Consider the following 18972-nt stretch of genomic DNA (forward strand, 5'->3'; position numbering starts at 1 on the left):
ATTATTTGCAGGCTTGGGTTTCGTTCTAAAACTAGCCAACGGTTTTTAGGCACCATCAAGAGGTAAAAGACTAGATGTGGTATGACAATAAACTTAATTATGTATTACATAATTTGTGTTGTGTTGTCATGTCTATAGATGACGGCTGACCACTGGTTAATATGACAGCCATCAAATTAGGGCTGCATGTCTCCAATTCCTCTCCATACAAAACTTGTTACTATTGAATTTTTCTTAAACTCGATGAAATTTTGTCCATAAGATAAGGTAACTAATATCACTAGTCAGTCTAGTAGCAAAATGCAAAAAAGGGCATGGACCTTCAGTCTAATTAAGGTAGAATAAAGGATAAGGATAAGGCGTCACTTAATAAAAAAAATCACTAGTCAGATTTTCTTTAAACAATATTGTTTTGGAATTACACTTAATAATAATATTATTAATAATCACACACCGCCATCTAGATGGCGCTGTGTGAACTGTAAATAGCTTAATTTGGGTCTAGACCCAAATTAAGCTATTTACACTTAAATGAAAAACTCTATTTTCACTTAACAAAAAACTCATAAAATGATACTAAATTAATACCAATAGAACAAACTAACAAGGTCAGAGACCGCTGTCGGAAATAAATATATAAAAAAAAATATATAACATGGTACGGTACTAATTAAAAGGGAGCAACTCGGGTTGTTTGGACTAGGCAAAGACTAGGAGCTAAATTATTTACATACCACTATTTAGGGGTCGTAACTTTGTTTACCGCTATTGAGATACACAAAAAGTTTGATCACGGTTCAAAGATCGTGTCAAACGAATACGTACTGAATCAAATGATTAGTAGAGTTTATATTCCAGAAAAACTATCCAGGAAGTCTCACCTGTTGTGTAACCCTGGAGTTGGGTGGCGGTTGCTGGGTTGGCTGCTGCGGAGGCACGTTCTCCGCCCCCCGCCGGCCCGTCGTGTCCCCGCCGTGGCCATTGGTGTATGCCCCGCCTGCATTCGACAACCGCATCTGATTGTTGCGGGTGACACGAGATGGCGCTGTAATTATTTTTTTTATTATAAACATCAATCCATAACTTTAGTGAACTAATACGAAGCAATACTAAACTAAATAAAACGAGGCTAATTTATTTGCTGTAAAAATTTTGTTTAGTTATATAAGGTTTTGTTACAAAATATACGAATAGGCCGACGGTTATACAATAGAAATTCAATTGCCGCAATACTACAATGATTTGCAAAGTTCGTGAATCATACGGGGGTGACGCAATGTCTGAACGCAAACGGCTAGATCCATCTAGGCTTGAACAAAATCCGCAAGCAATCGCGACAAATGTGCAAGAAGCCAAAATAAACCCTATAAAACGCGGTGCAAGATTTACTGTTGTTCGTGCCAAGTCTTACGTGGTTTAAGCTCATGTTCCTCTTCCTGCACTTCCTCAGTGGGTGTCTCTGACGTTTCAAACCCTTCCATAGGAGTGGTGGCTTCCGCTGAATCCGCCACTCGTCTCCGACATCTCAACCATGAGCAACACATATTTGGCAATATCTCAGTCTCACAGTTTGCTCTATATTTGCTTTCATTAATATTTTACCATCATTTTTCTCTTTCCATGTACGAGTAATTTGAATGAGGTGTTTACACCTCACAGTGAATGAGGTGTTTAGACATCATCTAATGCAAAAAGACATGTACTCTCGTGACAGACGAATCGTTTGAAATGGCTGCACGATCTGCGTTGGCGCAAGGCAATCCTGCGCCTGCGCCGACCGCCATATTAGGATCTCTTTCCGTACTCAAGGCAATGAACCGTGACGCACACGCACCGAGTACGGTCGTGTGCGAAGGTGAAATTGCATATGAAACTCGATCATTACTTATAAAAGAATCGTTTAACGTTACAACTGAAACTATAATTCAATAACCACCCTATATTAGATCACAAATTTGGTAAACTTTAAAGAAATGACGCTATATTGGCTAATAAAACCGACGAAACAACGTTATCAAACAGCGACGTAAGACCTACTGTGGGCGATACATAAAAACGACCTCAATTACGAGGATTGCTTGGAAAACGAAAATTGGAAATAATAGCCGATCAGCGACATTAGAACGCCTTTGTCCCTATCGCGATGAAAAATGTAGATGGTGACGTCAAGCGCTTTGAAACGAGCTCCGATCGATAGATAACATATGATGACCTTTCAAAGTTGACAAAGCATGGCGAGACATACCATACTGGATTTATTAAACACAACACCTATTTACGAAAATCTATATTGTATCGAAAACTTTCCGAGATAAATTTATAGGTTACTCTACAAATGTTCTTCTCTACAAATTCTTTAAACGAAATGTTTAAGTATCTAATAACGTGATAATCTTACATATTATTAATATCATAAATGCGAAACTTTGTGAGTATGTGAAAGTATGGATGGATAAATAGATGGTTGTTACAACTTTCATGCAAAAACTACTCAACGGATTTTCATGGAACTTTATAATATAGTTTACTAGCTACTCGCTCCGGCTTCGCCCGGGTGTACACATATTATATATATAAACCTTCCTCTTGAATCACTCTATCTATTACAAATAAAAACGCTTCAAAATCCGTTGCGTAGTTTTAAAGATTTAAGTTATATATGGACGTACAGACAGCGACAGTGACTTTGTTTTATATTATGTAATGATACATAAAACTGACACATAGGCTATTAGTTTCACGCGGATGAATCCGCAGGCACAGCAAGTGTGTTTATATTTGATTTTATGGAAAAAGTATGAACAAGGTATGATTTTTTTTAATTATGCATGCCTAAGGAAGCGCAACATAATGGAATATAAAAATTCACAACCACATCTCAAATAGACCTATATTTATCGCAATGTAAATTTAATTTGATTTGATAACATATTAGTGGGCAGTAGTGGCACTTGCTAATGTCACCAATCGTAAACATTTGGCGTTCTGACGCCCACACGGCACCTTTTTAAGATCATATTGTAACAAGTGGTGACATCACAGTAACCCAAGTTGGAACAAACTGTACAATCTGTCCTAGTTTCCGTATAGGGAATGCGGACGCACCCTCGATGCAACGGCGGACCTGACCTCACCATGTGATAGCAAACGAGATCCTATATATACGTTTTCTAAACTAGGCTGTATAATGAATTGGCACACCCGCCTGAGCATACGGTTTCCGCTGGCAGGGCACCAGTGGAGGATAATAAGACAAAAGTATGAAATGAGGTCAAGAAGCCCATGAATTTATCACAGTGAAATCCAGAGGGGAACTGCGTGGAGGTGAACTTGCCATGCTAGCAATGGGATCAAAAGTCCACATTAATGACATCCCACTCTCTAAACTAATATTTTTAATATCATAATTGTGGTCGGCGCAGTATGTCATTCTCATCCACTGCTCTCTATCGGCCGTCATATCTGAACATACTCTTCTTTTATTCATATCATCTGTCACACAATCCATCTATCTTTTTTTACGGAGTCTTCACCCTTTCCATCCATTCAGGTTCATGTTATACTTTCCATAAGACATGATCCTCGTTCCTCCGCATAACATGCCAGCATAATCAGTTACCTCGCAACTTGTCTATAAATAACAAAATAAATACATATATATATACAGATATTTATCAGTAACTAAATATGGTTTGTATAGTATTTAAAAAATAAGGTTAAGGTATTTAAAACATATAGTTAATAATAATAATATTAGATGGCGCTGTGAGAATTGATGTTGATGTTAACCCAGGGTAATTATGAAGAGGAAAGGCTTGTATTTATTTAAGTTTGTAACGAATAGACTACTAGACCAATATTAAAAATTCTTTCATAATTAAAAGTTTAGATACCCCTTAGTAAAGAAGTAACATGTATCAGTAATAAAAGTATCAAAGTATGTCAGCTGAAGTGGCAATGGGCCGGGCATTACAGCAGAGTCAGCGATGATAGATGAGGAAGAAAGGTTATGGAGTGGAGGCCGCGTGTGGGTCAACGGAGTGTCGGGCGCCCTCCTGCAAGATGGACCGACGACATTACGAAGGTGGCCGGGAGTGGATGGACGTGGAAGGCGGAAGAGCGCATATGGTGAAAGTCTTTGGGAAAGGCCTATATTCAACAGTGGATAGACACAGGCTGAGGATGATGATGATGATGAAAGAAGTAACATAGATTATATTGATCACTCGAAAAATATTGGAATCCCTGCTAAAACTTCACTAATAAATGCCAAGGTGTAAAAGATAGTTTTTATCTACGTTTACCCCAAAATGTTTAAGAAATGCCCACCCATAGAGATAGCCCACCCATAAAAAGCCTGTATGGGCCACTAGTAATCTACAAATATGAATATTGCACCTTGATTCGCACTCCCACGATTCGTCAACAACACTTTACTTGTTCCATACGATTTCGGCGCACCTGTAGCAATCGAAATAGTCCGTTAATTTATATATAGCTCCATTTGTCCGTACGTCTATTTCCACAATAGCCAACACTAGTTTTCTAGATCCGAGGCCACGTGCATCTGGTGCAGTGTTTCCCAACCTTTCTTTGGCAGGGCCCACCTAAGCCTTTCTAAAATTCTTATGTAACACATAATTTTTAACATTAAAAAACCAAAACCAAAAGTCAATAAAGTTTCAAAACATATAATGAAAAATTTTAATTCAAATTATAAGTAATTTTAATAAAGATTTTCTTAGATTAATTTACTATTTTAATTTATTGATAAATCAATTATTTATAAATTTCCTTTTTTCGTTAAATTTGACACGGATATCTATCACTACATATAAATAATCCGGAACGGTTTTTTTTGGAAGGGATGACGGTATACGATGGCGGGGCACCAGTGGAGGATGATAAGATGAGTGTGAGGTCAAATCAGTTAGCCCATCTTGGCCCATTCACCAGGAATTCAACATGATGATTTACAGGGGAACCGAGTGGAGGTCAGAGCAGAAGAGCTAAAGTCGTGTCAAGTCATTTTCGAATTGACATTATAATCAAATTGGCCCTCCGTGGGGCTTGGGCCCCGCGTTGAGAAACGCTGCTCTAGTGCCATGCGCGGAACATTCCTTCTCTTTAATATTTTTATGTCGATTCGCGCATACCGGGCTGCCTTGGCGACGGTCGGTATGGTGATGCTCATGTGTTTTCAATACTAAAGGCATCCCTTATAAGAATATTATGTTGACTTGTACTATTATACCGAACAAATCGTTGTATAGTCTGGCAATGATTCACCAACTCAGACATTTATATTATTACTATCTGTTACGCTCGACTTCCACCGCGTAGAATATACCTTTTTTTTATTAAGAAAATAAAATTTCAAAAATAAAAGTAGCCAAGTAAAATTCTGAAATTAAAATTCATAGATAGTTAATATTATAAGGAGTATGTTATTCCTTATAAAATTAGCTAACTGCGAGTGAAAGTCCGTTAAAATCGGTTTATACTGTTTCAGAGATTATCAAGTACAAACGGACAGACAGATAGACAAAAAAAACCTTTTTTATGTAAGTACCGTACGTACATTGATTTGAAATTTCAGACACTTCAATTTTATTTATTTGTACTATATATTTATGTATACAACAATTTCATAATCACCCCGCTTTATAGGAGTTTTGCTGCAACATTGTGACACGAGAATTTTATATATTACTAGCTGTCCCGGGAAACGTTGTTTTGCCATAAAAAAAAAATTAGGGGTGGACTACCCCTAACATTTAGGGGGACGAAAAATACATGTTGGCCGATTCTCAGACCTACTCAATACGCTAAAAAATTTCATGAGAATCGGTCAAGCCGTTTCGGAGGAGTATGGGAACGAAAACTGTGACACGAGAATTTTATATATAAGATATTAACCGTCCATCTTGTTAATTAATATATTCGCATAATTTCTCATAAATATGTGTACGTAGTGTGTAAATACGGTACATGTTGTTCATTATAACCATATTTTTGTTGAGGAATAATTTAGTCATTTCACCATACGGCTACCAGCTTACTACGCTACGCTACCCTGTCAGTTTGCAATGTTTACGATGACTTATATATATATTAAGTCATACATTGGCAGTCACGGTTATTTAGAGGTTCAACATCGCTTTACTTCCGATGGTCGCGGGTTCGATTCCTCTGAGCCTTGGTTGTATCAGTCTAGATGTTTTTCTAAGTATTACAAACAAAATGACTATGTGCCAGTATTTATGTCAGTTGTCTAGTACCTATAACACAAGTCCTGCTTAGCTTGGGACTAGTTGACGCTGTCAAAATTGTCTACATTATTATTATTATTACGCATACTTTTGGCCACTTATACACGTCATATCTACAGCAGACATCCTACAGTTAGACTAACAATAGAAAACATATATTCTCATGACTATAACTAGAGATGATATATTCAGGAAAAATAACGTAACCTAATGAAATTTACACTTAATTCTCTCTGACAATCAACATATATATATATAGATGCATTATTTCTTATTTATGATGAAAATCACATTACTACCTATAGCGTTCAATCAGGTCAGAATAGAATGGAATAGACTAGAAAATTATTTATTCAAATAAACTTAATTTAAGCACTTTTGAATAGTCATAACAATTTGTTTTTTATGTGCATGTGTGCATCTAGGTGTCAACTACTTAGATATGTATTACAGAAACGTATCAAAAGAAAATTTATATCCCCTTTACATTTGCAAGCTCCTTATATACCTACTGACACTATGAGAGGGTTATTTTCTAGTTTCCACGAAGCGAACGAGAATTTATTACCTGAGAGACGTTATCGTACTAGATATGTATCTTTTAACATCCGCGTTGCGCAATAGGGTTGATACATCAATAAATAAATACGTTTAAAAGTAACAAATGAAACAGTTGGCTATCAGGTCACCCCTAGTAACCTACATGTCTAATCGCCATTTTAATTTTTTGTTTGTTTGTAATACTTTATTGTACAATAACATTATAAATAAAAGGACACGATTGACGTAAAAAAAATGCGCACAATGGCGGACTTATCCCAAAAGAGGGATATCTTCCAGGCGACCTTTGAGTTACTGAGAGGAATTGTGGAGTGGTGCAATGGTGGAATTTGGGGAGTGAATTCCATAGGCGTGCTGTTTAATTGTATATGTAATTTTGAATTGGGTATCCTGACTTCATCCCCACACTTTCGCCTCCAACATATGCCTTAACATCGCATACCTTCTTATCCATAAGGATTCATTTGTGCTTACACTTGTAATATTGCTGTCAACACTCGAGACTCGTAAGTTCCTCTCCGGATAACATAGATTTAAGTTAGGTGTAAGTTCAGTCCACGTTACGACTCCGCTTCGAATTCGTCAAATTGTAGTAGTTGGCAACCTTACTACACGATATTACCTAGACGTAAGTGGGAAGTTCCTAGTTCCTGCACGACCTACTGATGTATTGCAAAATCACATGATTGTACAATCAAACCTGATATTTATTACTACATAAATAAGGTTATAAATTGTAGATTGGACGACTGTAATGTCAATTTAGGGAATAAAGCAGCAAACATTTATATAAAAAGAAATCTAATTGTCTTAATATTGTTTTTTGTTGATTGTTGATTTTTCCGTTTTCCGAATTTCCGTACTCAAATTAATTAATTCATGCTTATATGGTTGTTTTGTCAGCGTGTGAGAATATATTTTTATGAAATAGAATAACAAAAATCTAGTTGAATTTGCAGATTCATCGGATGAAAATGAGGTTGAGTCCAAACACACAGAAGCACTTATGAAGCTGATGAAAACCAACTCCTGCCTGACAGATAACAATTTAAAACAGTAACAATTATACAAGAGAATAAATGTACTATAGACGAGTGAAACGATAAATAAGCATGTACTAATCTCATTAAACTGGGTTAACAAGTTTGACCTGCTACCAAAGACGTTGTTTTTTATTAACGACTAGCGAAAATTCATCTGAATCACACTTAGTTGACATTTATCATTATATCGCCCAATTTACATAATATCTTTTTAAATAATAGAATATGTGTTTTTCTGATGTATAAGCAATATTAATGCAAAGTTTAATCCAAATCTGTTCAGAATTTTTTGCGTGAAAGAGTAACAAACATCCATAACGTTATAATTATACGTAATTGCGTGAACAACTATTGCCATGCACGTTTGTCATTCAGTAATCGTTTAGAGCAAAGCCTATATGGTTTTGCTCATTAAACATCATCATCATCATCTTCATCTGCTTCTTCCTTATCCCATTTAACGGATCTTTTAAATTTATTTGAAGGTAATTCCAGTATATCCTTTGGTATCTTATTGTAAATTTTTATAACCATTCCCATAAAAGACCTATTGATTTTCCTAAACTTCACTTAGGAGCAAGTTTTTATTTAAATATTATAATAAGACTTGACAATCGCAGGTCGTTACCCAGCACCCACAAGCACTGATTCATCAGATCTGTTTATCCACTAATATATATTTATTCTGTATTTAAGCACGTGGGTGAATATAAATGTATATATATCACATTGGGATTATTGACCGACCTAAGGCAAATCTAAACAATTGGCTACAGGGTCGCCCCTAGTAACCTTCATGCATAATTCGCCATTTTGGATTAAACAACCTGACTTCATCCCCACAATTTCACCCCCGACAGATACCTTATGGTTCCTAATGATTCATTAATGAAGTATAAATAATCGAGACAGTAACCGTGTCATTTTGCGGAGGAGGGGTTTGTTAGTAATATGGATTAATGATCTTATTGCGGCAATGTACCCTGTCAGTTTGACCTCCACGCGGTACCTCCTGGAAACCATTATGATAAATTCTTGGTGAATTTGTCACGATGGGCTAACTGACCCGACCTCATGATTATCTTATCATCCTCCACTGATGCTCCGCCAGCATAAACCGTTTGCGCAGGTGGGTGCTCCATTCCATTATCATCCACGAAGAAAAATAGTGTGAATTTCTATTTGCGACTTATAAGCGGCTTCAATGCTTTAACATCAAACTTATGAGACTAATAAACATTCCAATATCTCACTCATTGTTTGCAGTTATCAAAATCATAAACAATAGGACAGTCAGTGGCATTATCAATTATTAATAACAATCTGACCGTGACGTGAAATTTATAGCCTGTGTTATTCCGATGAATAAGTTTATTTATTGTAATGTTTCGTTAAATTCCATTCCGTAGTTTTTGCGTGAAAGAGTAATAAACATCCATCCAACCACAAACACAAACTTCCACGTTTATAATATTAGTAAACTAATCCAGGACAATTTACACAACGTTATCTAGTCCCAACCACAAGAGCTTACGTTATATATACCTACTAGACAACTGATAAAACTAAACATTTTTTTTTGTAAATACATACATATACATAGTCTTGTATACAAATATTTGTTCTGTGCGAGGAATCGAACCCGCGACCATCGGTAGTAAGGTACAGCTAAAGCGCTAGACCACCGAGGCCGTCAAAATTGTCATCTCATTTCAGCTTTATTTTTAGTAGATATCAAAATGGGATTCATACATAGTGGTATTTCCTGAGTCAATTTAATTTTGTAGATGCTACAGGACGGGTATATCTTGCAGAAAAAGAAATATGATTTATTAAAAAAATAACTGTAATAGCTTCCGAATGATTTATATTTACAGTAATACTTTATCATTGTAAAATAAAAAGAACTGTACCTGTAATATAAAATTAAACAACACAGTCTATCCCCTAAACATTTGTATTGAAAAAAAAAAATAAGGTACTATTATATATCTATAGAACAAATTATATCATTTTCTATTAAAACCTCCCCGCACATAATTGAATTGCAGACAGTTCAGGCTGTCATTTTAAAAGCACGCCATTACGTTTGTAACAAAGGAATCCGATTAAGTTCATGCCCTCGAAGGTTATTCGATTACGAACTTGGTAATGAATTACTCTTTCTAAATAGTGCAACCTTGAAAGCCAACATCGATAATCGACAACCCCTTCTTAATTATCTACATACGACATCGGTATCAACAAATGCGATTCCCAGTCAAAATCACTACACACAAAACTAAGACCTAACACGTGATCATAAGTTCCAAATTTGCTTGAACATCCACGCAGACAAACAAGGGTTAAACTTACTGACTACAACCTTAGTGGTACGCCGCTGCGGCTGAGAGCATCTCTCGTACAACACTGGCATAATGAAAAAATCCGATATTTGAATTTGGAATTAAGTTATAATCGATGACAACTTTAGGTCAAAGGTCAGGTTCACAACACTATTGTGTGCAATCCATTTGTCTGTACGATATTTTGAATTTGGAACACCGGTGCCAGCCAGTGTTGTGGTACACGGCCGGCCGCACACTGTCCGCGGGCGGCACCAGCCCACACTTATAGCGGGGCGACGGAACCAACGGAGCCCGGCTGACCGCCCCATGAAAAATTCAAGCAACCCCAAAACCCATACTACATAGTTATGGTGTCTTCAATAATGATACAATATAACGCTATACAAATAGACGTAAAACGAATTATTTTTTGGAAAAAAAGAAATTTGAACTCTGTAATCTCTACTAAGCTATCTCTACATTCGAGTAAAGATAAAGGATTTTCCGCATCTATGTATTTATTTATATAACTCTGTATTGTGTGCATTAAGCACACAATACAGAGCTCTTTTTGTACATACATAGTATACATAGAAAACACCCAGACTGCTACAAACAATCATACTCATTGTTACAAACCGTTTGATATATCTTTTTTATCATCTATGTTTTTTATAATAACTCTATTATTTTATATATAACACTACCTGTTCTCGCGACTTCGTGCGCGTGGAATTTAACTTTACTTTCTAACATAAAAGTAGCATAAGCTACTCCTTATTACATCAGCTACGTGTCAAGTCCCGTCAAAATCGGTCCAGCCATTTCAGAGATTAGCCGAAACAACCAGACAGACAAAAATTGTGAAAAATGTTATTTTGGTGTATGTACCGTATTTATATTCATATGCATGTAGTAAAAAACGGTTTATTTCAATATTACAAACAGACACTCCAATTTTATTTATATGTATAGCTATCCACTGAATAATTGGTCCAGCCATTTCAGAGAATAGCCGAAACAACCAGACAGACAGACAGACAGACAAAAATTGTGAAAAATGTTATTTTGGTGTATGTACCGTATTTATATTCATATGCATGTAGTAAAAAACGGTTATTTCAATATTACAAACAGACACTCCAATTTTATTTATATGTATAGCTATCCACTGAATAATTGGTCCAGCCATTTCAGAGAATAGCCGAAACAACCAGACAGACAGACAGACAGACAGACAAAAATTGTGAAAAATGTTATTTTGGTGTATGTACCGTATTTATATTCATATGCATGTAGTAAAAAACGGTTATTTCAATATTACAAACAGACACACCAATTTTATTTATATGTATAGGTATCCACTGAATTTCTCCATCGAATACTAGTCACACGATGGCCCCGAGCCTTTCTACCACACCTAGTGCATTGCACTCCGAACTCAACATTTCCGAGGGTGATTAATATTATTCATTTAGTACTGGAGTTAATTACGAGAATGCAGGCTTGGACTGCAGAACTCAACTGCAGTAGCTATGAATTAACCAAGTTCTTATTGGACTTGTGAAGTTTACGATTAGAAATGCAATATTTTTATTACTAAAATACACTACCATCCTTGCTTTAATATGATTATAAACACGAACATAGCTTTATAATAGTACCAGCTGACTTGCGCAACTTCGTCTGAATCACACTTACTTGACATTTATTTCGCCCAATTTACATAATACATCTTATATATAAAATTCTCGTGTCACAGTTTTCGTTCCCATACTCCTCCGAAACTGCTTGACCGATTCTCATGAAATTTTGTGAGCGTATTGAGTAGTTCTGAGAATCGGCCAACATATATTTTTCATCCCCCTAAATGTTAGGGGTAGTCCACCCCTAAATTTTATTTTTTTATTTTTTAGACAAAAATTTTAGTTTCTATTTTTTTATGATACAACATACAAAAATACATACAATCCTAAATTTTCACCCTGCTATCATCAACCCCTATTTTTTTAGCGTCATTAATTCATATGGCAAAACAACGTTTGCCGGGACAGCTAGTATATATATATATATATATATATGTATTATGTAAATTGAATATATATATACATATATACATTAGATAATACATAGACTATAATTTAAAATGTAATAACTTTTAATTATTTATATATAATTTAAAAATATAAATTATAGCCTATGTAATATTCTAATATATAATCTATATCATTGTGAAGTTTAATAAAAATCCGTTTGGTAGTTTTTGCGTGAAAGAATAACAAACATCCATACAACATAATCTTGGTGGTCTGGTGGGTTTTTATTTTAATTTTTTATTTACTGTTTATTGCACTAGAAGTAAATTATATAAAAAAAAACATAAATAGGAGTAATGTGGTACACAACGGGGCCTTTATTAAGCTGCTTAAGGAATTTCTTCCAGACAATATTTGGGTAGAGGCGAGATCGAAAGGTTTAGCACACGGCCTTACTGCCGATGGTCGCGGGTTCAATTCCTCAAATAGTATAAACATTATAAGTATGATTGCATCTGTGTTTTCTATATATACTATCTATGTATTTACAACAAATATGCATACAGGTATACTATCAGTAGTACAGTGCCCATAACACACGCTTAGCTTGGGACTAGATGGCGCTGTGTGGATTATTCAGGGATATCATGTCACACAACTGTCCCACGAAACATCGTCTACATTACATTTTCATAATTTATGCAACATTTTCATATACGCTAGCGGGACCGCAGTGAAGGATGATAAGATGAGCATCTACTGTCCGTTTGCCCATCTTGGCAATTGGCAATTTACCACGATGGTGCCCTGTCTGGGAACCGCGTGTAGATCAATCAGACATTGTACATTACAAACAATGGGGTTATTAGCCCACATTACTAAAAAAACCCTTTCCTCGCAAATTCCTGAGATTTGAGCGACCATACAACTTTTTGACTAAAATTGTCAACCATACAATCAAACTCTTCCAAGCAACCTAGTCGAAACGTCGAGAGAGGTAAATACCTTTATTTGCCATAAAATTATTCGTGTTAAGACCCGGTTAATAATTTAAATAATGTATATTAAAGACGAAAGTTTAAAATTAACAAACTCTTCAGCTTTAAAATATGAATACACATTACATATACATTGTTTATCGAGAGCAAACAAACAGCCCTTTAGTATGAAACAAAGGAATTTTAAAACTTCCTGTATTGGATTCCTATACTCGTTACACTACAGAACAATTTTCTGTGATCACATAATGCCCATTCAGAGTCTCGTTAGTTAAAACGATCTACATTACGGAAATCAATAAAAGCTAGGAAATGAGGAAAACTCATTTACGCAGTAGAAACCCTGATACTACTAATATCAACGATATAACACTATGATATTAGTTAAATAGTTACATAGCAAAGAGTAAACCTTTGAGAAATCAATAGTTCGGTTGCAAATGATGTCCTTTGAAAAATCAATAAGTCTTGTTAAAACATCTTTAATAATGGAAGATAAAAATTATATGGTCAAATCTACCGTCAAAATCTGAATGGAGCCTGTTTGAAAAAAGTTGTAAGTCTTTCCAAAAGACAGATAAATCTACAGGGGTTTAACTCCATTCAATATATATAACTAAAATTACAGAATTGTCCTCTCCCACCACTGCCCATCAACCGCTTTCTGTTCTTACCTAATGGTTAATTGGTAGAGAATGCAATATGACATTAAGGTCGCCAAATTGTACAATTTTATAATCAATCAATAAAAAAATTGACAAATACTAATTAATATTCAAAATCCAAACCATATTGTAACCACAACAAAGGTTACCATAGTAAATTTTGTTTTGAACACACACTTCCTGTTTACACAGAACAATGAAAATATTTGAACTATGAATAGATTTATTAATATAAAATTATGTCTTACTTTCGTTTCCAAGAATTCGGACAACTAATAATGGAAAAGTGGAACAAGCAGACTTAGGGGCTTGATTATCTAACGCTGTTGTAATCGTTTCTAATTGAAAAAGATTAAATATTAATATTTAGATGAAATAAGTTATGAATGAATCGACAGTTGCAGATACAAATCGAGTAATACTACATAATCTCATAATCGTAATGTCTGTTGCGTATAGACACCGGAAAATGGAAGCTGTAGCTTGTCACAACTAGTTACCCGTCACTTGGATTGAATAATCATTTGAGCAGTCGTAGAAATACCACTATAGAAATATGCTTAAAATAGCTCAATGCCCCTAAGGCGCTTTCTAATGATGCATTGACTAAGGAATCTCTGCCTGCTATTTAACCTCTTCAACAATCAAATGAACTTTTACGTAATTTGCAGTTGGAATTATTACGAAAGTATTTTTGCCATAGAAATGCGTTTCATATTCGAAATGTCAGTCCAATTATAAGCGAGTCTTACAGGAAGCACATTTGTATACGGGAACGATCCGAGTCGACCTCAACCTCGGCACAATGTCAAGATTATATTAGCCAGCGGCCGTGACCCAGGATTGTCCAGCGAAAGTTCAACATTTGAATACACTTAGATTTCACGTAATCCGGTCACTGCTGCTAACGATACCACTAAACGCAACACTAATTTCCATAAATAAATATCAACTACTATATATAGGTCAGTAAAATGTTTTTCGTGGATCGTTAATTACGTAACTTTATCTTTGACTTTAAAATAGACTTCAACATCGTATCTTGCATCATGATACGTACCGCTAACGTTCAATCTTCTAGAAACCTTACAAGACTATTAAAATACCTAAATCTATACTCGTATATCTACGGAACCTGATCACTTGAATATTCCAGGAAATAGCGGTAAGATATATGAATAAAAAGCCGTACACACACACCACAGTAGACTACAATGACCGAAACAAAAGAGAAATAGGGGAAGATTGTCTAACAGCATTTAATCCTCAACATAGCAATCTTCTATTGCCGGGAATATAGATGTCTGTTCGTAAAAGGCTAATTGTTATGTATGGATACGTTTACAACACTGGCCAGGAGGCAAAATACAACAATATTTCAAGTGTTCCTACAAATACATTGAGCTGCTCCTTGATAATATTATACAGGCCAGAGAATCAGTGAAAAATAGTTGAGTGATTTCGCAACCCATCAATATCGAATAGGTAATAACTTGTTCTTGACTTAAGATTTTCTCAGAGCAGTAAGGGAAACAATGATTCTTTGAATGTCTACTATAACATCGTTCGAGCTAGATCAATCTAGGACGGGTGAGAGATTGTATCTAATCGGTGCCAAATTAAAGTTACGCAATATCGTTGGATTGACGTAAGCGGGAACGAATGCAATCTAGCACGCGAGGGAGATGCTGATCTTATACTTATAGCAAATCGCGAGCATGTCCAACCTAGTAGGCTATTACCGTATTGACCAGGCGGCTAGGTCTAGGCTTTATATCAAATTTTCCTTCCCCTTGCATTAGTGTTTGTTACGCTTTGTTTTTTATACCTCTTACGATATCTATGTAAAGGAGTAACAATACTTTATAAAATTCTAGAGTCCTGCCCCGGTGTCTTTATCTTATAGTTATAAATTTTACACATACCTTTCGATATTAATCATAAAACTGAAGTACATAATTTTGCTCTATTGTCACTAATTTCCACAGCGTACGCTATATAGTTATGTATTTTAAATCTTACATATTGAGTTGCATTTTAGAAGATTCCATACGGATCCATTACATTTTCAAAATAATCTATAACCTATGTTCATCTGAGACAATGAAGGATTCTAAGCGTAAAAGAATTTTTCAAATCGGTTCGGCTAGTGGATGAATGAAAATAGAAAATATGGCAGTCAAAACAAAAGTCGCTTACGTAATCACAAATTTCCCATTAACTACATGACCCACGATAGTAAAGCTTCAATTAGTGCTACATTTATTACTTTTTTATACCTCAATGCGGTGTGGTAAACATAATCAAATTCAATTTGTTTAAGCACGTATTTCCGTAAGCTATATACAGAATTACGAGCAGTAACTAACCTTTACCACAGAATACAATTATGGTGTAGGACCACACACTGAAGACGAAACTTTTTCACCGGTATTTGTTATTAATTAGGGTTTATAGAAAGGAACGTGGTTTGATGAAGCTCCAAGCCGAATCATCGAAGATTCAGTACATAGTGGAATCCAAAGAGAACATATCTTCAGAGGGATAGAAATTATTGATATTAACACAGATACGGAAGATTTGCGGAAAGTCAAAAGTGACAAGTACGTAGCTCAATGTACCAACAACTGATGTACACTATCAGGTACGCCGCAAGCATAGGTGCAAACCCTATTAAAAATGAAAATAAAACCTACAATAACTCATACTTCATAGAAGGTGATTTTTAGCAAAGTGGACTGTTAACAGGTTGACTAACCCGGGAAACTAGCTAGTTCCCCCTGAAAACCACCATGATAAATTTCGGGTGAATTTCTCACGATGAGCTATTTGACCTGACATGTCCATCTCATCATCCACTGGTGCCCCGCTAGGGTATACCGTTAGCGCTGACGGATGTATCATTCCATATTAATATTAAAAAAATACACCACAGTTTGGAAGAAAAGCTGAAAAAAGGTTTTACACTATTGAAATTTAAACCATCAAGGCAGGCGTTGTCTTTTTGAGCTTATTTGCTTTTCCAACTTAAAAAACACATTTATACGTCATACGGCTACAAAACATGAACACAAACACCATCTAATCCCAATAATAATATATACTAATATTACAACGCTGAAGAGTTTGTTTGTTTGTTTGACAGCGCTAATCTCAGGAACTAGTGGTTCGAATTGAAAAATTCTTATTGTGTTGGATAGTCCATTTGACGAGGAAGGCTTTAAGCTTAACATTACGCCACGACCGTTAGGAGCGGGGCTGCAATGAAACATATAGCAAAAGATATGGAAATTAAACACAGACGAAGTTGCGCTGGTCACTTAGTTATATATATAACAATTATACAACTAAAAGGAAAATTAGGCAACCAAACAATGTCGCCTCATGGATAAACACTGTATCCCCATATATGAATATATAATTGTTTCATATGACACAATTACAAGTGCGTTGACCCCGCGGATCGCGAGCGACGACCGCGGTCGGGGTCGCAGCACAGATATCAATAGATCATTTGAGAGATAGCCTGACCTACTGCTATATGACAGCCCGTGTTCTATTAGTGAAAGGTATAGGTGTACTATACTCGACCGGAAGCTGTTAAGTCTTGGATGTTTTTTTGTTTTCGAGTACGTACTGGACTGGTGTTCTGGAACATACTGGACTGGTGTTCTGGAAAGTACTGGAAACCAGGCTCGCAGGCAGAATGGGAATCAGAATCAAATCATGATCATGATCATCAACTGCATACTTTTCTTTATTTCAGCGATTGGTAATATACAGACAGACATGTCGGTTTGTTATTGCTGTTTATTCTTCATAACGTATTAACATACTTGCATAAATAATTAATTTAAAAAAAACTGTTTCTTATTATATCTCTAAAACGGCTGAATCGATTTTGACGGGAGTTTCACTCACAAATACCTAATGTTATATGGAGTAACTTGCGTTACTTTTAAAAAAAATCAAAGCGTACAAAGTCGCAGGTAACAAGCTAGTTATCAACAGAATTTGCCACACCTTTGATATCTCAAATCTCTACATTTGCAAACAATGACACCACAATCAAGTCTGAACCCGCGACAATATCTCACCCATCCACCTGTTCACCGAACAACTGACCCAAGACCGTTAACCCGCTCCGATGCTACACCGCTACCGTATTCGTGAACAAATTGATATTTATCTCTCTTTCTATTTACATAGGACTGACAGAGAGCTCTATATTACGATATTAAAAGTCAATACAGCGTGGTCGACAGTGAATCATACAACGACAGCCAATTCCGAAGTGCCCTCATTTGTAGATATGACTCTTAATCCAGTTATTATTTTCGACGTTATTATAAGTTTTGAGAATAAAGAAATGTTTTAACAACTGATATTAAAAACTATAGTACGCGAACCAGAAACTTATTTCGTCAATTGCTTTGGAACCACCGCTTTACTTCCTATGGTCGCCATTTCTATGTGCACGGCACAAAAACATTTGTATTCATGAGTATGATTGTTTGTATTGGTCTGGGTGTCTTTTATGTATATTATGTATGTGTTTATAAAAAAAAATATCTAAATATTTATATCAGTTGTCTAGTACCAACAAAAGCTCTGCTTAGATTGGGACTAGATGGCGCTGTGTGCATTGTCCAGGGTTATTAGAAATCCTAATCACGCGGCCAAAAAGCACACACACAGCCAGTAGAATAATAAAAACATATAAAGAAATTAATACGAAAGATGATTCAAATGCAAAGAAAGGCCAGTCAATAACTCTTATTAGGACAAAAACTAAAACGAGTCAGAACAAAGGCCGCGCAGAGATCGCGTTGTTCAGATTGCATCTGAGCGTGTCACACAGAACCGTTAGTGCGAATGTGAACTCATTAACTCTCTTTGTCGCTATTTTTAACAGGATGAAGCATAGCACAATATCCCCCTGTTGATTCACGAACGTTTAATATATATAGATTTGAAGATACTTTAGTAAAACATAATAGATAGACATATGATAAAGATGAGAATTCTTATTTGTATCTTAGTACACACATACAGGCTTAATCTATATAT

The 18972-nt window shown here is 35.6% G+C and overlaps 1 protein-coding gene across 1 annotated transcript in view; it reads right to left on the reverse strand.

Annotated features, from left to right (window-relative positions):
* Positions 1–18972, reverse strand: part of LOC131841183 (kinesin-like protein Klp10A) — a 76158-nt gene that overhangs the window by 13378 nt on the left and 43808 nt on the right. The window contains exon 4 of the mRNA XM_059189449.1: positions 882–1045. Coding sequence (XP_059045432.1) covers positions 882–1045 — 164 coding nt within the window. The remainder of the gene's footprint in view (positions 1–881; positions 1046–18972) is intronic.

Source organism: Achroia grisella, unplaced genomic scaffold (assembly GCF_030625045.1).
Source record: "Achroia grisella isolate CSIRO2021 unplaced genomic scaffold, CSIRO_AGI_Agris_v1 utg1574, whole genome shotgun sequence".
In the NCBI taxonomy this organism is placed as follows: Eukaryota; Metazoa; Arthropoda; class Insecta; order Lepidoptera; family Pyralidae; genus Achroia; species Achroia grisella.